At 42.4% G+C, this 25,781-nt stretch overlaps 1 protein-coding gene across 1 annotated transcript in view; it reads left to right on the forward strand.

Annotated features, from left to right (window-relative positions):
• The window catches only part of SCHIP1 (schwannomin interacting protein 1), a 771,081-nt gene that overhangs the window by 230,057 nt on the left and 515,243 nt on the right, over positions 1 to 25,781 (forward strand). Inside the window, exon 4 of the mRNA XM_073674798.1 lies at positions 17,907 to 18,057. Within this exon, the coding sequence (XP_073530899.1) occupies positions 17,907 to 18,057 (151 nt within the window). The remainder of the gene's footprint in view (positions 1 to 17,906; positions 18,058 to 25,781) is intronic.

Here is a 25,781-nt window from a genome sequence, read left to right on the forward strand (position 1 = left end):
AAAGCAGGTGAGGAACAATCAGAGAAAAGGTATAATAGAAACAAGTGCACCAATTAAAGATCAAGACCGGACCCTGAAATATATATTAGGCCACGGCCTAACCCATGAATAAATCCATCACACAATAAAAACAGATTCTAAAAGTACCTAGAGATGCCCAGTCCAAAGCACTTAAATAAATAGAGACCCCAAAATAAATGCAAAATCAGACCAAGCAACAAAATACAGGTGCATCTCACTAAATTAGAATATCATCAAAAAGTTAATTTATTTCAGTTCTTCAATACAAAAAGTGAAACTCATATTATATAGAGTCATTACAAACAGAGTGATCTATTTCAAGTGTTTATTTCTGTTAATGTTGATGATTATGGCTTACAGCCAATGAAAGCACAAAAGTCATTATCTCAGTAAATTAGAATACTTTATAACAACGGCTTGAAAAATGTTTTTAAAATCCAAAATGTTGGCCTACTGAAATGTATGTTCAGTAAATTCAGTAAGAGCATTGAAGATGGGTCTTGGCTGGGTCTTCCAGCAAGACAATGACCCAAAACATGCAGCCAAGGCAACAAAGGACTGTCTCAAAAAGAAGCACATTAAGGTCATGGAGTGGCCTAGCCAGTCTCCAGACCTTAATCCCATAGAAAATTTATGGAGGGAGTTTAAGCTCCGAGTTGCCAAGCGACAGCCTCAAAATCTGAATGATTTAGAGATGATCTGCAAAGAGGAGTGGACCAAAATTCCTCCCGACAACTCTCATCAACTACAAAAAACGTCTGACTGCTGTGCTTGCCAACAAGGGTTTTGCCACCAAGTATTGTGTTGTTTGCCAGAGGGATCAAATACTTATTTCTCACTGCAAAATGCAAAAAATGTATCTAATTTACACAATGTGATTTTCTTGATTTTTTTGGGGGGGATATTCTATCTCTCAATGTTAAAATTAACCTACCCTTAAATTATAGACTGCTCATGTCTTTGTCAGTGGGCAAACTTACAAAAACAGCAAGGGATCAAATACTTATTTCCCCCACTGTATGTGGGGCCGATTATACTATATGGAAGGCTTTTTTGGGCCCATTAAACTATATTGAAGGGCTATCTGGGGGGGCATCATACTATTTGAAGGGCTATGTGGGGGCCATTATAATATTTGGAGAGCTATGTGGGGTCTATTAAAATCTTTGGAGGGCTATGTGGGGGCCATTATAGTATTTGGGGGACTATGTGGGGGCCATTATACTATTTGGAGAGCTATGTGGGGGCTATTATACTATACGGAGGGCTATGTGGGGGCCATTATACTATTTGGAGAGCTGTGTGGGGCTATTATATTATACGGAGGGCTATGTAGGTGCCTTTATACTTTATGGAGGGCTATGTGGGGGCCATGATACTGTTTGAAGGACTATGTTGGGGCCACTATACTGTTTGTAGGACCATGTGGGGGCCATTACACTGTTTCCAGAGCTATATGGGAGGCATTATACTGTTTGGAGGGCTATGTGGGGAGCTATTATACTGTTTAAAGTGCTATGTGATGGGCTATTATACTGTTTGCAGTGCTATTTGAGGGGTCATTATACTGTTCACAAGGCTATGTGGGGAGCATTATACTGTATGGAGGACTATGTGGGGACTATTATACTGTAAGCGAGCAATTATAGTGTGAAGTTTTGTGTGGGGTCCATCATACTGTGTGGAGGGCTGTGTGGGGGCCAATATGTTTCTTGGAGGACTATGTGGGGGCTATTATACTGTTTGGAGGACCATGTGGGGGCTATTATACTGTTTGCAGAGTTATATGAGGGGCCATTATACTGTTTGGAGGGCTATGTGGGGAGCTGTTATGTTTGCTGTGCTATATGATGGGTTACTATTGTTAGAACCCTCCTGTTTGTTTTTTCCATCTTGTGTTTTGCGGTCACGTGACCATCTGCCTTTATATTCCAGCTCCGCCCTTTTGGCTGTGCTGGACTTCAGTGTTTGACTGTTTCTCTAGCCAGGTGCTTCTGTGCCTTTCTCTGTCAGTTTGTTTAGTCCTTCTGGGACCTCTAGTACTTTTTTGTCTGTTTGTGTTCTGCAACAACTTCTCTGTTTAGGAGGTGTCCCATTTTTGTTTCAGTCCTTAGTTCTTTTAGGGACCCCTCCCCTTATGCTATAGGTCTTCGTTCAGACTAGCCGAGGACTAAGGCGGGTCTGTTCGCTAGGAACAGGCAGCCCGCTATTCGTGGGATTCAGCTTAGTTTTACTGTAGGGACAGCTTTCCCCTATCTTTCATTAGTACATGTTGCAGATTATAACAACTATACTGTTTGCAGGGCTATGTGGGGGAGGGCATTATACTGTTTGGAGGGCTATGTGGGGGCTATTATAATGTATGCAAACATTTACACAGTGTGAAGATGTGTGTGGGGGCCAATATAGTGTTTGGAGGGCTAGTAGGGGCCATTATACAGTGTGGAGGGTTGTGTTTGGGCCATCATTCCGTGCGGAAGGGTGTGGAAGCCAGTATACTGTATGGGGGGCTGTGTGGGGGTCACAGTTAGGGCATCATACCGTGTTGGCCTCACCCTACTTTTCTTACTTTGGTTGAGGGGGGGATGGTATAGTAGGGTCATCATACTGTGCGTGTGCAGGATATTGTGGAGGAATTAACTATGAGGTAATCATCCTGTGTTTGAGGGGGCACTTTTGTTGGCATTATACTTTATGGGGGCAACAAAAGGGTAATCTAGTGGCTTCAATAAGAGGAAAAGTACTTTGTAATGGCTGCGAAATTGTGAGATATGCACTTCTGTGACCCTGCCAAATATTATTTATTTTTGGGGCGGTCGGGGGTGCCTAATTAGAATTGAAGTTCTGCTAAGTGGCCCCATGATTTCTATCTACTTACAATAAAAATACCTTGTTATTGTTCCTTGCCCAGTGCATCCTGTTGTGGGCACCAACTTAGCATAGCAGCTGCTTTAAGCAGCAGATTAGGAGGAGTGCAGCATCGAAAGGAATGTTGCTATTTTATCAAAAACATCTGGAAATGGGAGGCTAGCCTGAAACTGCCGGAAAAAGAGAGATGGAGAGGAAAAAGCATAAGAGTAATATGAAATTATGGTGAAATTGTAAAAGAGACATCCACCAATCATTGGAATCCACCAATACTAAGACTATATTATTTGCAGGTCAGATTTAAAAGGATTGTCCAATACTGGACAACCTCTTAATGGGCCCAGGGAGTTGAAAATAAAATGCTACTCTCCTCCCGGACCAGCACCGCTCCTTTGTACTCAGAGCTGCATCCCCCACTGGTGTGTTGGGATCAACATGGTGGAAAATACGGCACTGGTCCGAAAGGTATCAATTTTTTGTTAATATATTTTTCATCTCCATGTGCCCATTAAGAAAGAGTTTTCCTGAAGTGGACAGCTGTATACCCCTTACTGTTTTTAATTGGACAGTGGTACTCCTGGTCATTCAATATACAAGGTACTGGAGCACAGCTCCGTTCACATGAATGGTTCAGTGCTGCAGATTCCTGCACAACTGGTTGTTGATAGCTGCTATATATGGAAAACTCTGATGTCCCTTTATTCTCAGGTTTGTTGCGGTCGTACCCACACAGAACAAAATTTTACCATATCATATATTACAAATATGTGATCACTTATTTAGATAGGAATAACCTTTATATAATAATTCTGAACCATGAAAAATCTGAGGTTGAGATAATTAGGGGCAGTTCCAATCCACTTTTTATTTAGGGGGCCCCTTGATGTTTGTCCCAACACTCAATTATTCTACCAACCTACATTTTTAGACAGTCTAGGCCAGTGCTGGCGAACCTATGGCACTCGTGACAAAAGGGGGGGCACACAGAGTCCTCCCTAAGGGCACGCGCGCCATCGCCACAACACTTGCGCTCCTGTATCGGGCCCGGCGGCTGAGTACTCTGAACCTGCCAAGTGCCGAAGCCAGCCCCTACTTCAGCTAGATGAGTGTTCTCTGACCCACATCTAGCTGAAGTGTATTGCAGCACATGAAATGCCAGGCCCGTGCACCGCAATACACGCTGATGGGCGATCAGAGGACAGAAACTGAGGTCAGCGTACACGCGACTGGGCGCATAACAGTGACGTCATGCGCCCCCGTCGCTAGGACGCTGAAATCAGCTGCCGGCTACAGGAGAGGACGCTGCGTGGGAGAGGAAGAAAGGTGAGTAGGAGTTTTTTTTTCTATATGCGATGAACAGCGGTGCCGGCAGAGGGACAGCATACATACAAGGATTGGGGGCAGCATACATACAAGGATTGGGGGCAGCATACATACATGGATTGGGGGCAGCATATATACAGTACAGACCAAAAGTTTGGATGCACCTTCTCACTTAAAGATTTTTCTGTATTTTCATGACTATGAAAATTGTACATTCACACTGAAGGCATCAAAACTATTAATTAACACATGTGGAATTATATACTTAACAAAAAAAGTGTGAAACTACTGAAAATATGTCTTATATTCTAGGTTCTTCAAAGTAGCCACCTTTTGCTTTGATGACTGCTTTGCACACTCTCGGCATTCTCTTGATGAGCTTCAAGAGGTAGTCACTGGAAATGGTTTTCACTTCACAGGTGTGCCCTGTCAGGTTTAATAAGTGGGATTTCTTGCCTTATAAATGGGGTTGGGACCATCAGTTGTGTTGTGCAGAAGTCAGATGGATACACAGCTGATAGTCCTACTGAATAGACTGTTAGAATTTGTATTATGGCAAGAAAAAAGCAGCTAAGTAAAGAAAAACGAGTGGCCATCATTACTTTAAGAAATGAAGGTCAGTCAGTCCGAAAAATTCGGAAAACTTTGAAAGTGTCCCCAAGTGCAGTTACAAAAACCATCAAGCGCTACAAAGAAACTGGCTCACATGAGGACCGCCCCAGGAAAGGAAGACCAAGAGTCACCTCTGCTTCTGAGGATAAGTTTATCCGAGTCACCAGCCTCAGAAATCGCAGGTTAACAGCAGCTCAGATTAGAGACCAGGTCAATGCCACACAGAGTTCTAGCAGCAGACACATCTCTTCAACAACTGTTAAGAGGAGACTTTTGCAGCAGGCCTTCATGGTAAAATAGCTGATAGGAAACCACTGCTAAGGACAGGCAACAAGCAGAAGAGACTTGTTTCGGCTAAAGAACACAAGGAATGGACATTAGACCAGTGGAAATCTGTGCTTTCGTCTGATGAGTCCAAATTTGAGATCTTTGGTTCCAACCACCGTGTCTTTGTGCGACGCAGAAAAGGTGAACGGATGGACTCTACATGCCTGGTTCCCACCGTGAAGCATGGAGGAGGAGGTGTGATGGTGTGGGGGTGCTTTGCTGGTGACACTGTTGGGGATTTATTCAAAATTGAAGGCATACTGAACCAGCATGGCTACCACAGCATCTTGCAGCGGCATGCTATTCCATCCGGTTTGCGTTTAGTTGGACCATCATTTATTTTTCAACATGACAATGACCCCAAACACACCTCCAGGCTATGTAAGGGCTATTTGACCAAGAAGGAGAGTGATGGGGTGCTACGCCAGATGACCTGGCCTCCACAGTCACCAGACCTGAACCCAATCGAGATGGTTTGGGGTGAGCTGGACCGCAGAGTGAAGGCAAAAGGGCCAACAAGTGCTAAGCATCTCTGGGAACTCCTTCAAGATTGTTGGAAGACCATTTCCGGTGACTACCTCTTGTAGCTCATCAAGAGAATGCCAAGAGTGTGCAAAGCAGTCATCAAAGCAAAAAGTGGCTACTTTGAAGAACCTAGAATATAAGACATATTTTCAGTTGTTTCACACTTTTTTGTGAAGTATATAATTCCACATTTGTTAATTCATAGTTTTGATGCCTTCAGTGTGAATGTACAATTTTCATAGTCATGAAAATACAGAAAAATCTTTAAATGAGAAGGTGTGTCCAAACTTTTGGTCTGTACTGTACATGGATTGGGGGCAGCATATATACATGGATTGGGGGCAGCATATATACATGGATTGGGGGCAGCATACATACATGGATTGGGGGCAGCATATATACATGGATTGGGGGCAGCATACATACATGGATTGGGGGCAGCATACATACATGGATTGGGGGCAGCATACATACAAGGATTGGGGGCAGCATACATACATGGATTGAGGGCAGCATACATACATGGATTGGGGGCAGCATATATACATGGATTGGGGGCAGCATATATACATGGATTGGGGGCAGCATACATACATGAATTGGGGGCAGCATATATACATGGATTGGGGGCAGCATACATACATGGATTGGGGGCAGCATATATACATGGATTGGGGGCAGCATACATACATGGATTGGGGGCAGCATACATACATGGATTGGGGGCAGCATACATACATTGATTGGGGGCAGCATATATACATGGATTGGGGGCAGCATATATACATGGATTGGGGGCAGCATACATACATGTATTGGGGGCAGCATATATACATGGATTGGGGACAGCATACATACATGGATTGGGGGCAGCATAAATACAAGGATTGGGGGCATATACCAAGATGGGGGTGAGCACGTTCTTTATTTCTGCAGTCTCATATCCTTGCTCCTTTCTATGGCTACTTTATGCTGCCCTAGCCTGCTCTCTTAACCCCCTCGCCTGCTCTCTGTATGAGCTGTTTTTTCTAAACTAAAACCTCAGTATTCGGGTTAATTTGCCGTGTTGGCACTTGGCGATAAATAAGTGGGTTTTGGGTTGCAGTTTGGGCACTCGGTCTGTAAAAGGTTCGCCATCACTGGTCTAGGCTAATATTATGAATTGTATGGAATAACACATCTACATTGCAGCACCTTCTATACAGTGCACTTATTCTTTTTCTATAGTACTTTCCTAGCTCAAGTTGCGCTTGTAAAGACTGCCCTCTGCTGAACACTGGAAAGATTTACTGTATTCTGCTTACAGCACTCTTTATATTGTAGCATCATGTATACTACTAATATATACAGTAGAAAAGTGCTACAAAATTAAACACATAACTTTAACCTTTAACTTCATATAAATGCAAAAAAAGAATGAAGTAATGTATTTATAGTAAACGGTCGACACAAAGAAGCATAGGAATAGTATTCCTATTATATACAGTACTTCTACAAAGCACAAATTCTGTAGCCAGTGGCTCTTTTAGTCCGTATAGACTAGATTCACATATAAATACTAGGTGTTTTATGTGTTTTTATTAGTCATGAGCGAGTATGTTCTTTTGGCGAGCATGCTCGGATGCTCACCGAGTATCTTCAGCGTGCTCGAGTGTTATGTTTTAGTCACACTGTGTGCATGATTTGCGACTGTTTGACAGCTTTAATACATGTGAGGAATGCCTAAGAAACAGGCATTCCTCACATGTATTAAAGCTGTCAAAGAGTCGCAAATCATGCACACAGCGGCCCGGGTGTGGCGGTTTGAAACCGTTTTTGAACCCCCCGTTTCGAGGAGTTCGTGGTGCTCCCGAGCTTGAGGTGCGTGGCTGGTACTAAGTGGAGTTGTGTCATTGAGATCACCAGACCCATCTTAGCTTCAAGGACCTTAAAGCGTCTTTATGTATATAATACGTTTTTATTATTGCAGTAATAAAAGGCCACTGTGGCCAATTACATCCAGGCGACTAAAACATAACACCCGAGCACGCTGAAGATACTCGGGAAACACCCTAGCATGCTCGTAAATCTCGAGTAACGAGCATGCTCGCTCATCACTAGTTTTTATGTCTACCGTCAATAATCAGACAGAAAAACACTTCACTTCATGGGTCTGGCTAAGGCAGGGGTCCTCAAACTACGGCCCGCGGGCCACATGCGGCCCGCGGAGGACTTTTATCCGGCCCGCCGGGCTGTGGGCAGAGGAGAGCGGTGTCAGCGCCCGCCCTTCCCCCCGCTTTCTCAGAGCCCCGGCAGCCCGATACTTACCTCTCCCCGTGCCTTCGCAGATCCGCTGTGTCTTCCTGGTCTGCGCTCCCTGTGACGTCTCAGGTCAGAGGGTGCGGTGACGTCTTTACACCGCGCCCTCCCCTGAGCCGTCACAGGCAGCGCAGAGAGGGACAACGCCGGAGACGCTGGAGTACAGACCTGAGCAGCGGCAGCAAGCAAGGATAGAGGTGAGTATTGGATTTTTTTTTTTAATGTATGGAGGCATCCTGCATGTGGCATTATATGGGGGGGGGGTGACATCCTGAATGGGGCATTATATGGGGGGTGTGTGACCTCCTGAATGGGGCATTATATGGGGGGCAGTAACATCCTGAATGGGGCATCATATGGGGGGTGACATCCAGCATGGGGCATTATATGAGGGGGTAACATCCTGAATGGGGCATTATATGGGGGGGTGACATGCTGCATGGGGCATTATATGGGGGGTGACATCCAGCATGGGTCATTATATGGGGGGGGGGGGTGACGTGCTGCATGGGGCATTATAAAGACAGGGGAGTGATATCCTGCATGTGTCATTATATGGGGGGGGGGGTGACATCCTGAATGGGGCATTATAAAGACAGGGGAGTGATATCTTGCACGGGGCATTATATGGTGGGAGAAAGGGAAATCCTGCATGGGGCATAATAAGGGGGGGAACAGCCTGCCTATTGGGGACATTTACCTGCTTATTGGGTACATTTACCTGTCTATTGGCGACCTGTGCTGCCTATTGGGGACATTTACCTGCCTATTGGGGACCTATGCTGCCTATTGGGGACATTTACCTGCCTATTGGGGACATTTACCTGCCTATTGGGGATATTTACCTGCCTATTGAGGACCTATGCTTCCCATTGGGGACCTTTGTTGCCTATTGGGGATATTTACCTGCCTATTGAGGACATTTACCTGCCTATTGGGGATATTTACCTGCCTATTGAGGACCTATGCTGCCTATTGGGGACATTTACCTGCCTATTGGGGACCTATGCTGCCTATTGGGTACAGTTACCTACCTATTGAAATACCGGTTGATTTAACTTTACTTGTTCTTCATTTTAAATATTGTATTTGTTCCTGTATTGTTTTTTTTACTACAAAATAAGATATGTGCAGTGTGCATAGGAATTTGTTCATAGTTTTTTTTAAAAACTATATTCCGGCCCTCCAATGGTCTGAGGGACCGTGAACTGGCCCCCTGTTTAAAAAGTTTGAGGACCCTTGGGCTAAGGAATATGTCTTGTGTTGCAAGTAATGCCACTGGACACATCAGTTTCTTTCCATCGTTTTTATACTACTTCTGATGAGATCAGGATGGAATATATATGAAGGGGATGTTAGCACTGAAGCTTTTCAGCAATGCTGAATTTCAATTCAACCAAGGGGAACAATGGGGCCGATTCATTAAAGGGTACTTGAAAGCAGATACAAGCTGCCCAATCCACGGCCAGCATGTATCAAGCAGTGGATGTATGATTTCAGAGAGAAATATACTTTAAAAGTCACTCCCCACCTGCTGCCCTTGATTGACAGATGTCTCCCAATGCATTCACACAGGAGAGCTGGTGGTAGGAGCCACCAGGAAGCCACCTTTCCAATTAGTCTCCCATGTGGCTTGGTCCTGGCGACTTGTAAGGCAGAAGTATTTCAGAGTCAAACACATATGGCTGAAATCATACAGCCAGTGTCTGATGCATGCTGCCTGTGGATTGGACTTCGTATATTCACTGCCAGGGTCCCTTCAAGTCTGGCATTGCATACACCAGTGTTAATGAAGGTCTTACTTGAGTAAATGTGCCAAATTCAGTAAGAGGCACACGCCTCACCAGAAATGCTACTCCAGTCACACACACAGACTAGAGTAGTATTTTTGGCGTAACAGACGACGTCAGTTTTAATGAACTTGACATGTGGGCGCAGCCATGGCCCGTTCCAGCCCGCCTCCTCCCCATCTACACAGATTTTAACAGAGCTGGCTGAATCATGAAGTCATAAGTCGCATGGAGTTGCCCAAACAATTTTGAGACTTTTGAAAGAGTTTTATGCGAGATTAATGCAAGTTGCCACTATAAAAACTTAGAGTATCTGTCACTAGGTCAAAAGTGACCAGTTTTGCTCTTATTTTATTCCCACTACTCCCCTGATTATTCAAAATGTTTTGCTTGTTTGCTTTTTTTTCAAATCCTCCATACAGTTCCAGATATATAGAACTTTTTATTTAGAGCTAATTTTTCTGTTTTTTAAACTGTACATTTTTGACCTGGTTAACAGGTCCTCTTTAAAGGGGTTTTCCCACAACCAAATTTTGCTTTTCAAAAAGTTTACTGCTTAAATGTGTTGTCCCATAAGCAATGTACATTTTAATCAATAATTCTTGGAATAAAAATAAGTTTCTTAGGATTGCAGCTGATTCTTTCTGTGAGGTAAAACATTGTTTTTGTGAGGTAAAACATTTTTGTCTCTGAGGTAAAACATTGTTTCTAAACATGCAGCGAAATGTTTTACCTCACAGAAAGCAGCGGCTGCGATCCTATGCTATCCTGTCTGCACTCTCTTTTGCATCCTCCCCTGCCCAGGAGCTGTGGTATGAGCTGACCATGTTCCTGCACGGTCAGACACGGCCATTATACAGTACATAGCAGGGGCACATTTCTAAGATTATCTCAGAACAGGAACATTTTTTTAACACATTCAATTGTGGAAGGTATTATTTTTCCTGATATAATTTTCTGACTCCTGATATAATGCACAAATAAAAAACACAACCCAAAGACTTGATTGATAAATCCAAACCTGTTACGTTTGTATATTTCCCAATGGAGTTCTACCTGCATGCTTCATTAAATGACCACAATTTATCAGCTGCATATGAAATTAGACCTGGTAATAATAGTCTTCTTTTACTTTTTTTAAAAAAAAAAAAGTATCCCAATTTAACTGAGAAATGTTGAAAAGGATGTGATCATATTGGAACACTAGTCTACATTACCGATGCTATGAAAGTAATTATGAAAACCCCATTTAACCTAACCCGAAAACTAGGTTTACTAAGAGTAGGTATAGACAATGTCCTCGCCTATCATGAGATATTTGCAGCACCCTTGTTTTCTCTATTGTAAGATGTAAGTATGAATATATGAATATATGTTTGCCCGTGTCCAACAGATGTATGAAATTCTAATACTATTGGGATTGCTGGACTGATCTTGCAGCAACGTAACCTTTTTAATATGTAGGTAAATAGAAACCAGATGGAACAGTTCTCACTATAGCACCTCCACTTTTTATACCTCATATGTTCTGTTGTTTTCTTTTATCTTTGTTTTAACTTTATAAAAGTTTAAATGTTTTAAAAGTGACATAGGAAACTCTACTTTTCAATTCGTAGTGCACACCCAAAACGTTCCCAGTCCAATTGAACATACTGTTATATATCAACTGTCTAGTTTCAGTTTGCACTGTCTGAGAATTACACAGTATAGATAAATATGCCCTACTGTCTTCATTTTTCATTAATGGACAGATGAAACCCCCATTGTTGTTGATGGCAACCAATTAGATAAACTGCCCTGAAAAGCAGTGGCCTGCAATGTAATATGGTTGCTGTGGGAACATGGCTAACTTTTCTGTCAGACAGTTTTGATGAATCAAGTTCACTTTTTTTCTGTTTAATTACTGTCCATAAAGTCATGGATGATTGGGTTTCCATAAAATCATTTATACTACCCATAGGAATTTAGCGCATCATTCCGCTCTAGTTTGGCAGCACATCATCCGGCTGTAATATGGTCCACCATCAAATCAGAGGGAAGTTTATCCACTTTGATTTACTGTCAGGCTGGCAGAGTGCCATAGAGAATGATTTCATACCAATTGGCCTCCAGAAGGCATTACAATATCACTGACTTCAGTGTCACAACAGCGTACTAATGAGGACATGAAGCAGTGGTTGAGTTAACACTCTTGTCCTACGCAACCAACAGTATTGATACCTTAGTAATATACAGATCTAGAATCTACTAATTTCTAGTTCCCATATTGCTTCGATTGTTAGGTCACCAGAACAGACATTTTTTCTTATGATCACTTTTAGGGAAATGTCTGTGTACATAGGTGACGTAACGAGAGTTTGATGGTCCCCAGTGCAGAATTTGAACCTGGGCCCTCCCCACTGTTGTTGTTTCCCTCCCCCATTATGTAGTAATGTACCCCATCATAGGCCTATCCCGGTATATATGTCCCCCTTCCTGGGCCAATCCTGGTATATACTGTATGTCCCCCCAGCCTGGTATATATGTTTCCCATCCTGGTATATATGTCCCCCATCCTGGTATATATGTCCCCCATTCTGCCTCTGCTCTTTAATGCATAAAAAAACTAAACAATTCTTCTCACCTGTCCTGTTCCAGTACAGCGCTACGTTCTTGTCTGTAGCTGACGCAAAAGCTGGAATCTGACTTCAGTGTGCAAGCGACGGGCAGTGCATGATGCGCCGCCAGTGACTTACACAACAACATCAGCTGCCGGTCTCTGATTGGCCCATGGAGTGAATTGCAGTGCAGGGACTAGCAGGTCTCTGCGCCACAATGCATGTCAGCTGAATGTTCATCCTTGGACTCACATTCAGCTGAAAATCAGCTGCTGTCGGTAGGCCCACCTCCCGCATGGGTCCGGTCTGGGTCGTACCCTCTGTGACCTGTCCTCACTACAATAACATCATTTTCTATGTCTCATACCTCCTGTTCACTCACTAAGGTCCTATTTGCTTCCCATAGAGAAACATACTCTTCTCTGATAACTGGATAATTAGAGCTCTGTGTACTGAAATCATCACCTAAAGGACATAATGAATTGTATGTACAAATGCTGTTAATAATCATTCTCTTTTCATATTGATTATTGATTAGACTTTACATTTATTGGTCTGAACAAATGTCTAAGCCAGCCTGATTGATGTCTGCCCTGATTATTGTCATTTCATTCAGTTTCTTTGGAAATTATAAGCCCTATTTATTATTGCATTTGCCCAATTTTTTTTACTAGATATCCCTATTTTAAGGCTGTTTTTTGTCCTGCGACAAATTTTTTCTTTAATTTGGCCTATTTTGAGGTCTATTTTCTACTTTTTCATCTTTTTTTTTCCTCTCTTTGTCACTACAGGCATGGTTTATGTAAACCAGATATTTGCTGTCAATTCAATATTTGCAACTTTGTACACATATGTATTCCAGTCCTTCCATGGAGTGTTTTTTTTGTATGACAGAAGTTTTAAGGACAACATTTTAATGGATCATGTGACTTTTTTTCTCCACAAATTCGCATATATTAAAATACAAAGATAAAGAAGTACAATTTTTAATGTTGTGCAAAATATATGAACCTGTGCAGCACGGTGGCTGAGTGGTTAGCACTGTTGCTTCGCAGCGCTGGGGTCCTGGGTTCAAATCCCACCAAGGGCATCAGCAAGGACTTTGTGTGTTCTCCCTGTGTTTGTGCAGGTTTTCTCTGGTTTCATCCAACAGGAAATCTAGATTATGAGCCCCAATGGGGACAGTGCTGATAATGTCTGTAAAGTGCTGTGGAATTAATGGTGCTATGTAAGTAAAATAGATTAAAAATAATTTCTTGTGCAATTTTGGCGCTAAAAACAACAAATACCACAAGACAAAAAAGAAAAGTGACTTAGAATAAATACAAACTATGAATCTGGACCTATATATTTGTTGAAATCTATCAAGCAATGATAGAAAGGAATATTGCAGAATCCAGAATCGTTATAATTTGTCTACACTCTTTTACATTCACAGTAAAGATGTAACTGCAAAGGTAGAAATATTAACTGGAAACCGCCTAACTTTAAAGAGGACCTGTCTCTTGCTCAAAAAAGATGTGTTAAATACCTTCTAAAAATTCCTGAGCTCCCCTGATTCTGACACTTTTCTATTTTTCTCTCCATCATATTTTTCTCTCCATCATATTTTTCTCTCATCATATTGTATACATATTCACATTTGTTGCTTTTGGAGCGCAGTACGTGAAATCTCTGCTTGTAGTCCAACTAATCGTTTCTTCAAAGTGTTCTCTAAGGACATGCACTATCATTCCTTCCTCCCAGACACTGCCCATCATTTTTTGGCAGTCTAGCAGTCTCAGATGCTGCCAAGCCATGAAGCCTCTGAAGAAATGCCCAGTTGAACTGCAAGCAGAGATGTCACATACTGCGTTTCAAGAGGAAAAAATGAGAATATATCTTCAATGGAGCGATGCAGTGCAAAAAGGAAAAGAGTGGCAGAATCAGGAGAGCTCAGGGATTTTTACAGATATTTATCTCCATTTTTTGAGCAATTGGGATAATCTGCAGATAAATAGTCTTCAAGTCCTCTGTAGCCAGCTTATTTTCCCTGAAGCAACTTGCTTCCAGTTTTCTGGACGGTGCACAAACCGATTAGTCACTGCACACTATCAGCTGCAATCATTCTCCAAGACTTTGATTGACAGTCTGCTTTGCACATCCACACTGCAAACACATGCTACAGAGCAGGCTGTCAATGAAGGTGCAGTGGAATGTATAAAGTACACTCACAGAATAGTGAGTGGTGACTGTAACTGCTCCCCTCACTGCCCTAATGGCTGGAAAGGAGCTGCTGCATGGAAAATGAAACCTCATTTTCTCCCTATAGCCCCCTGCTCTGGAAAGGCATCTCAATAGAATTTAACCCCTGTTTCCACCTTCCTAACCAGGCCAATTTTTTCAATTCTGACCACTGTCACTTTGAGGTAATAACTCTGGAACGCTTCAACAGATCCCAGTGATTCAGAGAATGTTTTTTCGTGGCATTGTACTTCATGATAGTGGTACATTTAGGTTGATATTTTTGCAATTATTTGCAAAAATATCGGAAATATGGCAAAAATTTAGAAAGTTTCACAATTTTTAAAGTTAGAATTTTTATGCCCTCAAACCAGAGAGTTATGTCACACAAAATAGTTAATAAATAACATTGACCTAATGTCTACTTTACATCAGCACAATTTTTGAAACATAATTTTTTTGTTAGGAAGTTAGAAGGGTTAAAAGTTTATCAGCAATATCTAATTTTTCCAACAAATTTACAGAACCATTATTTTAGGGACCACATCACATATAGGGGCCTATATGTCAGAAAATACCCAAAAGTGACACCATTCTAAAAACTGCACCCCTCAAACTGCTCAAAACCACATCCAAGAAGTGTATTAACCCTTCACGTGCCTCACAGTAACTAAAGCAATGTGGAAGGAAAAAATGAAAATGTTACTTTTTCCCACAAAATGTAGCATTTTTTACTAGGGTAACAGGAGAAAATGCATCATGCAATTTGTTGTGCTCCTGAGAACGCAGATGCCTCATATGTGGTGGAAAACTACTGTTTGGGTGCAAGGCAGGGCTTGGAAGGGAAGGCACGCCATTTGAACTTTAGAGTGCAAAATTGTCTGGGATAGCGGAAGTTTGCATAGCCCCTGATGTGCTTAAACAGTGGCAACACCCCACAAATGACTGCACTTTGTAAACTAGACCCCTCAAGGAGTTTATCTATATGTGTGGTAAGCACCTTAAACCCCCAGGTGCTTCACAGAATTTTATAATGTTGAGCCGCTAGCTAAAAATAAAAAATCATATTTTTCCCACAAAAATGACATTTCCTAAGGGTAACAGGATAAATTTGTCTCCCGAGTAAGCCAATACCCCATATGTGGTGGAAAACTACTGTTTGGGCGCACGACAGGGCTCGGAAGGGAGGAAGCAATTTTTTAAAGCAAAATTGTCTGGAATCTTAGCGGACGCTTTTTTGTGTTTGGGGAGCCCCTAATGTGCCTAAACAGAGGAACCCCCCACAAGTGACACCATTTTAGAAACTAGTCCCCTAAATGAATTTATCTAGATGTGTGGTGAGCACCCTGAACCCCCAGGTGCTTTACAGAATTTTACAATGTTGAACTGTGAAAATGAAAAAATTTGATATTCCCACAAAAATGTTGTTTTAGCCCCAAACTGTTTCATTTTCACAAGAAAATAGAATTTTACAACATTGAACTGTGAAAATGAAAACAATTGATTTTTCCCACAAAAATGTTGTTTTAGCCCCAAATTGTTTCATTTTCACAAGAATAGCAGTAGAAAATGGACTCCAAAATTTGTTGTGCAATTTCCCCTTAGTACGCTGATACCCCATATGTGATGAAGAAATCTACTGTTTGGACACATTGTCGAGCTCTGAAAGAAAGGCTGACCTTTTTTGACTATAGACTTTGATGGAATGGTCTGTGGGCATCATATTACATTTGGAGAGCCCTTGATGTGCCGAAACAGTAGAAACCCCCCACAAGTGATAGGAATTACCAAGTTTATGTCCTTTTTTCTTTTAATAGTATTAATAAAGGTATATTTTTTAATAATAGGGATTTGTTAACCTCCTTAGAAATTCATTGCATTCCTTACATGATTGATATACTATAAGTCTAGTTAATGGGGTTGTCTCAAATTCTTAAATGGCTAAAATAGCAAATGCTTCTGAAAACAAGTAACTTTACAATTACCTCTTATTAAATATCCTTTCAGTTCTCAAAAATGGAGATTTTTTTTATTTTATAGTTTCCTGCTACTTGGCAAGTTTATCACCCAACTTGGCAGTCTATGGGGGCTTTCACATTGCATTTTGTCACATGCTAGGTGGCCCCATTGGGGCTTACAGCCGAAGCCCTTGCAAAATGGGATTCGGGCGTATGCGCCGATGGGGCCTTAAACTATAATTGTGCTGACAGAGTGAACATGTGCTCTGTCGTTCATCATTTTCGGGCGTGTATCTTTACTGAAGGCGGACACCCAGATGCAGTCTGCTACTTCTGAGTGTCTGCCTCCAGTATGTGTACATGGCCGAAAATGATGCAGGACAGAGCACATGTTCAATCTGTTGGCACCATTATAGTGTATGGTAAATACGGGGTGGGGGGGGGGTCCAGATGTCAGTCCCGATGGGACCAATGAATGGGTGACAAAATGCAGTGTGAAAGCACCCTATCAGAGTTGGCCGGTTTTCTAGGTAAAGATCATGATTGCAAGCTGTTTACTAAACAGCTTGCAAGAGCTGTTCTGGAGCTAGCTGAATCGGTGGTGCTCCTCCGATGGGGCAGATGCAAAGCTGTCACTGCAACCATGCTGCAAGTCTGACCTGTCAATCTTCAGGAGTGCACCACCCCTTCAAGCAGGAAGTGATGCAGTCCTGAAGAAAGAGGAGGTTTAGACAGCTTCTTTAAGTAGTATGATCTGGTATTTAACTTTACCCTGCCATTTCCAAACCAGGGAATTGCAAGCTAGCTGCCCGTAGAGGGAACTTTCTAACAAACTCCTTTTATTTTTGCAGTATCAGCACTGATTCAAGCAGTCTGTCTCTCTTTGTGTCAAATTTTTGGAAAATGGTGGGTTCAAACTTTTTTGATTTGTGCAAATTGCAAAAAAATACCCGCCGTTATTTCACACAATCCGGAATCTTGTATCAGTCAGAGAAGGTGTTCAGAATGTTATAAATGTCTTTTCAGGGCAATTAAATTAGCCGCAAATCAAACTTTTGTAACTTCTGTAACATGGCAGATAATGATAACTTAGACAAAAACCAGGAGAGGGCTTCAATGGAAAAACTTTACAGGTCCTGAATTTTTTGTTTTTACTTAAGGTGCTGTATGCTTTATAGAGTGTCTCCACTACTGGGCAACCCTTGCTTTATCAAGTCAGTGCTCTACTGAAAATAAAAACACTTGCTTATGCATTTTCTTATAAATGTACAGTTATTTGTGTTTGCCATGTGGACAGGTGGTGTAATGCCTAAGCATATTTAATAATAATAAAATATTAACTTATGTACATATATTCTATTTAGAATACAGCGGGCATGGAGACATTACCTTCAGCGTCAGGATTCCTTGACTACAAACTGTATGGAAAAACGAAGCCCATCCCCATCCTCTATGTCTTCAGACAAGATGAGCAGCTCGATCAGCATGAATACATTTTCAGATGGCAGCACTCCTGTAAGTACAGATGATCCTCTTTATGATTTGTAATGATGGTTATTGCTGAAATTATGTTTTTTCTTTTATATGTAATTTTACTATATTTTTTATTCTTGCTATGTTATACTATACAGTTACCACCAGAGGGCCTCAAATCACAAGTATCAATCAGTCTGACTATTTTCTGAAATCCAGACAAATCCTTTAATAGAAGCTTGGAATAATCATAAAGTTTTATAGACAATTGTCATAAAAATATTAATGTTCAGTGAAGAATATATGTTTGGAATAGCGATGTAGTGTAAATTATATTCCCCAACCTGATGCACACTGAACAACACCCAGTGGTACTTGGCTGCTACAAATAATAAATTCCTCTTTATCTATTTAGGATTCTGCTTTTTATTCTTTTCAAATTCTTTGCATGGTGTTTGCAGGTATTTTCTTTATATGATTTTTGTTGACTGTGTAGTTCCCGCTTTGTGTTACCCTTATCCTTGTGGAGTCCAATGGCTAAACTGCAAAACGGGGTCATATCTGCGCAGTAAACGTGTACATTTTAAGTGTTTTTATCATAATGTGCCTGTTTATTTGTGTAAATATGATTGTGTATCTATTATTATATATAGTGTATTTTCCTGAATTTATGCAGTCTTTTTTGCACTTGCTTTTTGGAGGTGTCATGCTGGCAGCAGATAATACCTATTTTCGACATTGGTCCATAGAGACGGCTTGTTTGAAAATGGGTTTCCTAATAGGGTTGGAAATGACACGACCCCTGGGGCCGTGGAGTACTCGGCTCCGGGCCGGCCGGTTCTTTTAGGATAGTCAGGGTGGCGTGACCCGGTCCATGGCCCCGGGCGGTCAATAACAGAGGGAAATAAAGTTTTGGGGATAAAGTTTTGTGACGCCACCCGTGGTATGCGGCTATAGGTGGCCGCCGCTGCTGTTCAGATCCACTGGGGCCGTTGGTGACGCAGCAGAGCGAGTTCAGCTCTCCATGGGTAGAGCTAGGCCCCAGGACAGTTAAAGAGGCAGCTTTGTTGTTGGTGTAGTGCAAGGCAGGTGAGGCAGCAATTAAGTCAAGGACACAGCGGGGTGCAGTCTTCAAGTTTTTACTCACAGTTCTTATGATGTTCCAGGTTACAACTACCAGCAGGTTATAACAGCCCACCGAGTCCTGGGTCCTCTGGGGAAGTGATCCAGCCAACTCTCAGATAACTTGGGTGTACTTGATCGGAACCCCCTTCTTGTGTACCTTTCCCAGGTCGTCTCTCTCTGTGCTGGCTCTCGCCCTCCTGCCCTGCGCCGCACACACAGTGTCCCGAGCCAGTGGCCGCGGGCCTTGTCGGGTGACGTCCTCTCTGTCCCCTGGGTCCTTTATGGCCACCTTTTCAGCAAATCTGTGTGGTTTTGGCTTCGGCACTTAAAGATACCGCAGCCTCCGGTTTGCTAGCTGAGTCTTGCAGTCCTCCACTAGTCTGGGGCCGGTCCCCTACTGCGACCTGATCCCCTTTCCCGACTATGGTGGGCGTGAATTCGGGCGCACGGGTGGACTCCGCACTTCCCGTGCCCCTAAGATCCTTTCTCTGCCTCTGGAGCCCTTCTCTGACTCCCTCACTCCTCTCAATCTCTTTCCTACTGGGCCCCTCTGAATGGGCCCTCACTCTGTCTGGACCCTACTCCTCAACGGTCCTCACTCACTGGGTCCCTTTGACTGGGCCCTCACTCTGGCTGGACCCTACTCCTCAACGGTCCTCACTCACTGGGCCCTTCTAGATGTTTCTACCTGTCTTTTTATACTGAAAAACAAAAGCAGTAGGAGCGCCAATGGTGAGGAGCCTGAGGTTTGGGGGGCGGGAAAGGGGGAGAATGTTGTGTCCATTCACCTGGTCCTGTTTTGCCAAGAAGCCCCGCACAACAAGGGAAAACGCTTCCAGGTTGGAGTCTGTATGATGACCGCAGCTTAACAGGGGCTGCTGTGAGGAGTTACTTCCTGCTTCAGCGGTCACATGACCGGGACCGTGTGACCGAAGTGGGCATTCCACAATGACATCACCGCAGGTCCTGTGGCGAACTAGTTGTAAACAGAGCAGCTTCCACCGCTCTCCACAGGGGAGATTAGCAATCAAGACAGAAAGAATTATGCAGCATTAGGGAAGCGCTAGGACAACTAGACAGGGGATTAAGGTTATAACACACAAACCTTTTATTGTTTAATACGCTCTCTAACGCCGCAACGCGTTTCGATAGCAAAAGCTATCTTCCTCAGGTATATCTATCTGAGGAAGATAGCTTTTGCTATCGAAACGCGTTGCGGCGTTAGAGAGCGTATTAAACAATAAAAGGTTTGTGTGTTATAACCTTAATCCCCTGTCTAGTTGTTCTAGCGCTTCCCTAACGCTGCATAATTCTTTCTGTCTTGTCTGTTTATACTGTCTGTCATGTGACCCATGTCACTAACTGTCACTCTACGGGGTCCCCTCTACCTTCAGTCCTTCCTTGTGTGCTCCCCTAAATGACTTCCTCCACCCACCTCCTCTATCTAGTTCCCTCCTCCAGACAGGGACAGGGACTGTGCTCTCCCTCAGGAGCAATCTCGCCCTTCCCTACTGAAGTGATGTGGTATTGGATGTGGGTGTAGGTCCTGGGTAGTGCTCCCTCCTTAAACGAGAGTGGGGTACTACACCTCTGGCTGAGATGCAGTACCTCTGTGGTGATTGGACCCACAGGAGCGCCACAGAAACAAAAGTATAAATACATTTTCCAAAATTCCAAAATGTGATCAGAATTACTTTTTTCTACTCTGGGGCAGGTGTTGTAATTTTCTGAAATAAAACAGAGATGGGAGGAGGGCACAGTTGGAAGATTACATTTTCATTTGTGTGCAGTGATTTAACACAATTATGGCATAAAAGAATGTAAGAGCTGTGCAGTCCGTCACACATGGACAACTGCTTTGTTTGTAGTTTCTTCCTAGAGTGGTGTGCCAACTGTGACTGTATTCATTCCTCGGCTTTCGATCCAGCAATCTGCAGCTGCATCCCCCTCCTCTCCCTTCCATTTACTGTTTGACATTAGAATTTTTTTTGGTGAAAAATGAGTACATGTACTGTAGATAAGGAAAGGGAGGAAAGGGGTTCAGGCTGATGGAAACTACAGAAGATTTTCCCTAGTTATCTTTGCCATAAAATGTAGTAAATTCACATATGCTACTTACCTATGCAAATTGTAGCACTTGGCGCACATAACATATTTACTATCATTTTCTTGTGCTGTTATTACTGTATAGGGAGAACGCCAGATGGAGTAGGAGGATTTCTAAGTACTGTATTCGCACCTCTGTTTCTGTCTACAGGAGTTCAATCGCATGCCTCCATTTATAATGACCTGTTCTCAATACCCAGCAGGTCTAATGCACAGACACATTGATAATTATGCAGGATAAATATGCTGTGACATAATGAATATCTATTATTCTGGTATTTAGAATTACAGTTAGTTTTATTTTATCATTAAATGTGTTGTCCACTACTAGGACAACCCCTTCTTCATCTCAATGTTTCCCTCTTGTGAAAATAGAAAAAACTTATACTGACTTCCTGTGCCAGCGCCATTCCAGCGGTGTCGGCACTTGCGTTTTCCCGGGGCTCACGTGTGGCTGCTATGTCACATGAGTCCGGCGCCCAATCAGCGGTGACTTCACTGTCTCCGCATCCGGACGTATTAGTAATCATGAGGAAGTGAGCGGCCAGCCGCAGCTCTCACTTCCTCTTGATTACTTATGCGTCCAAATGGGGAGACAGTGATGCCAGCGCTGATTGGGCGCAGGACTCATGTGACATAACATAGGGGCGATTCATCAAAGTTTTTTTGCTAGATTTCTGGCAAAAAAAAAGCGTTGAAAAGTTAAATTTTTTGGCGCAAATGCAAGGTTTAAAAAAAAAAAAGCCACTTTTGGTGTTTTCACACCACTTTCGCCCCAGCTCCAACAAAGTGGGCTCGCCAAATTCATGACGAGCTGTGGTGTTTACTATGCCACAATTCTTACTCCAGTACACGCCATTACGCACCTATCCTGATTCATTGAGAGGGAAGCACTTTTTATTGAATCAGGAGCTTCCACTCCAAAACTCTCCATCATCAAGACCAGCGAGAGTATCGCCGGTCTTGATGAATCGCCTCCTAAATTTCTACTGCAAATAAATGATGCTTCTGGAAAAGCTTGCCACAAGATTTTGGAGTTTGTTTGTGCCCGTCATCCAAAAAATAATTTTTAGGCTTGGGCACTGGTGTTGAATGGGAAAGTGTGATATGCAGAAACATTGGCATTTTATCCCAAAAAGAGTTGGATGGCGTTGATGTTATGGCTTTTTTCACAGCGCTGATAAGACAAGAAAGGTCTAAAATGTCTTTACATGCTTAATATCTTAGATTACCCTTCACCTTCATTTAGGAGTCTAGTCCAAACCCTTGATATCAGCCCCATAACATTATCTTTCCTCCACTAAATTGTACAGTAGGCACTATGCATTCCAAAAGATATTGTTCTTGATATCCATCAAAAGCAGAATGTCCATCAAACTGCCAAATAGTGAAATGTAATTAATCGTTCTGTAGAACACATTTCGACTGCTCCAAAGTTTAGTGTCGCAGTGCTTTTCACATTTCCACCTGACACTTGCCCCCTGCACATGGTGATATTAAGGTTGTGCGGTTACTCAGCCATGAAAATCTATTTCTTGAAGCTCCAAACACACAGTTCTCGCGCTGATGTCACTTCCAGAGACATTTGGACCTCGATAGTGAGTGATGCAGCAGACGGTAGACTTCCAACATGCTCCAAGCTACGTGCTTTCAGCACTCGACAAGGTCCCGCTCTGTGAGTTTGCATGGTCTACTGCTTCATAGCTGAGCTGTTGTTACTTCTACACGTTTTCATTTCACAATAATGGCACTTACAGCTGAACGTAGCACAACTAGCAGATCAAAAATGTCATGAACTGGCATACATGACAGGTTCATGTGCAAAGGTCACTGAGCTGTTCCATATGACCCAGACTACTACTCTTTGGAGATTGCTTGGCTGTATGCTTGATCTTGACGTGTTTGCAATGGGTATGGCTAAAATATTTTAACTTAATAATTAATTAATAGATGTGTTAACAAAATTTGGTCCATATAGTGAGGGAATGTGCACATTAGGCCATGGCCCCACTATCAGTATTTGGTCAGTATTTTTTCTCAGGAGTGGGAGCCAAAACCAAGTGAGGAACAATCAGAGAAAAGGTATAATAGAAGCAAGTCACCAATTCTGCTTTTATCAGCCACTCCTGGTTTTGGCTCCCACCCCTGAGAAAAAATACTGTCCGAATACTGACCAAATACTGATAGTGGGGCCGTGGGCTTATCCTAATTGTTGTTTGATGGGGAAAAAAAATGCTGTCCAGACTTTTGTCCACACCGTGCTGATATGTCATGTCCTTTAACTTCAGTAAGGTCATGTATGACTTAAAGTAGTTTTCTCTCAAATAAAAATAAATTTGAATCAATAAATCTTAGAATGAAAATAATTTATTCAATTGGATGTGTTTAAATAAAATGTTCCTGTGCTGAGATAATCTTATAAATGTGCCCCTGCTGTGTACTGTATAATGGCTGTGTCTGACCGTGCAGGAACATGGTCTGATCATACCACATCTCCTGAGCAAGGGGGGAGAAAAAAAGTATACTGACACTATGGTATGGGATCGCAAATGATTATTTCATTGAAGTAAAACATTGTTTAAAAACAGGCAGGGAAATGTTTTATCTCACAGAAATAATCAGCTGTGATCCCGAGCTGTAATGTCTGTATACTCTTTTGCTTCCTCCCCTGCCCAGGAGCTGTGGTATGATCAGACCATGTACCTGCACGGTCAGACACGGCCATTACACAGTACACAGCAGGGGCACATTTATAAGATTATCTCAGCACAGGAACATTTTTTTTTTAAACAAATCCAATTGTGGAAATTATTATTATTCCAAGATCTATTGATTAAAATGTACTTTTGTTTGTGGCAAAAACCCCTTTAACTGTCAGTGTTTGACCATATTTTATAAAGAAATCTTTTTTTCTCCAAGCACAATATTGCAATGTAAGCTACTTTGTTGTAGTTGATAAATTATGTGCAGGATTTTGTGTCCTAGTTGTTCAATAACCAGACCAATAAACTTTCATGCTGATATAAATACAAATATAAAATGTGCACAGTCAGAACTACAAAATACAAGTTTTTTTTTTAATTCATATATGTAATATAAGTAAGATACAGTACAGTCATGGCCAAAAGTATTGAGAATGAGACAAATAGTAATTTTTCCAAAGTTTACTGCTTCATTTTTTGTAATGGAAATTTGCATATACTTCTGAATGTCAAAGAGTGATCAGCTTAACAGCAATTACTGTACTTGCAAAGTCAATATTTGCCCAGAAAGTGAACTTTAACCCCCAAAACACATTTCAACATCATTGCAGTCCTGCCTTAAAAGGAGCAGCTAACATCGTTTTAGTGATTGATCCATTAACACAGGTGTGGGTGTTGATGAGGACAGGGCTGGCGATCAATCAGTCATGATTAAGTAAGAATGACATCACTGGACACTTTAAAAGGAGGCTGGTTCTTGGTATCATTGTTTCTCTTCAGTTAACCATGGTTATCTCTAAAGAAACACGTGCAGCCATCATTGCACTGCACAAAAATGGCCTAACAAGGAAGAGTATCGCAGCTACAAAGATTACACCTCAGTCAACAATCTATCGCATTATCAAGAACTTCAAGGAGAGAGCTTCCATTGTTGTCAAAAAAGCTCCAGGGCGCCCAAGAAAGACCAGCAAGCGCCAGGACCGTATCTTAAAACTGTTTCAGCTGCGGGATCGGACTACCAGCAGTGCCGAGCTTGCTCAGGAATGGCAGCAGGCTGGTGTGAGTGCTTCTGCACGCACTGTGAGGCGGAGACTCTTTGAGCAAGGGCTGGTTTCAAGGAGGGCAGCAAAGAAGCCACTTCTCTCCAGAAAAAACATCAGGGACCGACTGATATTCTGCAAAAGGTACAGGGAGTGGACTGCTGAGGACTGGGGCAAAGTCATTTTCTCTGATGAATCCCCTTTTCGATTGTTTGAGACATCTGGAAAACAGCTTATTCGGAGAAGAAGAGGTGAGCGCTACCACCAGTCTTGTCTCATGCCAACTGTAAAGCATCCTGAAACCATTCATGTGTGGGGTTGCTTCTCAGCCAAGGGAATCGGCTCACTCACAGTCTTGCCTAAAAACACAGCCATGAATAAAGAATGGTACCAGAATGTCCTCCAAGAGCAACTTCTCCCAACCGTCCAAGAGCAGTTTGGCGCCCAAAAATGCCTTTTCCAGCATGATGGAGCACCTTGCCATAAAGCAAAGGTGATAACAAAATGGCTCATGGAACAAAACATAGAGATTTTGGGTCCATGGCCTGGAAACTTCCCAGATCTTAATCCCATTGAGAACTTGTGGTCAATCATCAAGAGACGGGTGGACAAACAAAAACCAACAAATTCTGGCAAAATGCAAGCATTGATTATGCAAGAATGGACTGCTAACAGTCAGGATTTTGTCCAAAAGTTGATTGAGAGCATGCCAGGGAGAATTACAGAGGTCTTGAAGAAGAAGGGGCAACACTGCAAATATTGAATTGCTGCATTAACTCATTCTAACTGTCAA

Source organism: Phyllobates terribilis, unplaced genomic scaffold (assembly GCF_046119375.1).
Source record: "Phyllobates terribilis strain yellow unplaced genomic scaffold, ASM4611937v1 Scaffold_3__8_contigs__length_932513732, whole genome shotgun sequence".
NCBI classification, from domain to species: Eukaryota; Metazoa; Chordata; class Amphibia; order Anura; family Dendrobatidae; genus Phyllobates; species Phyllobates terribilis.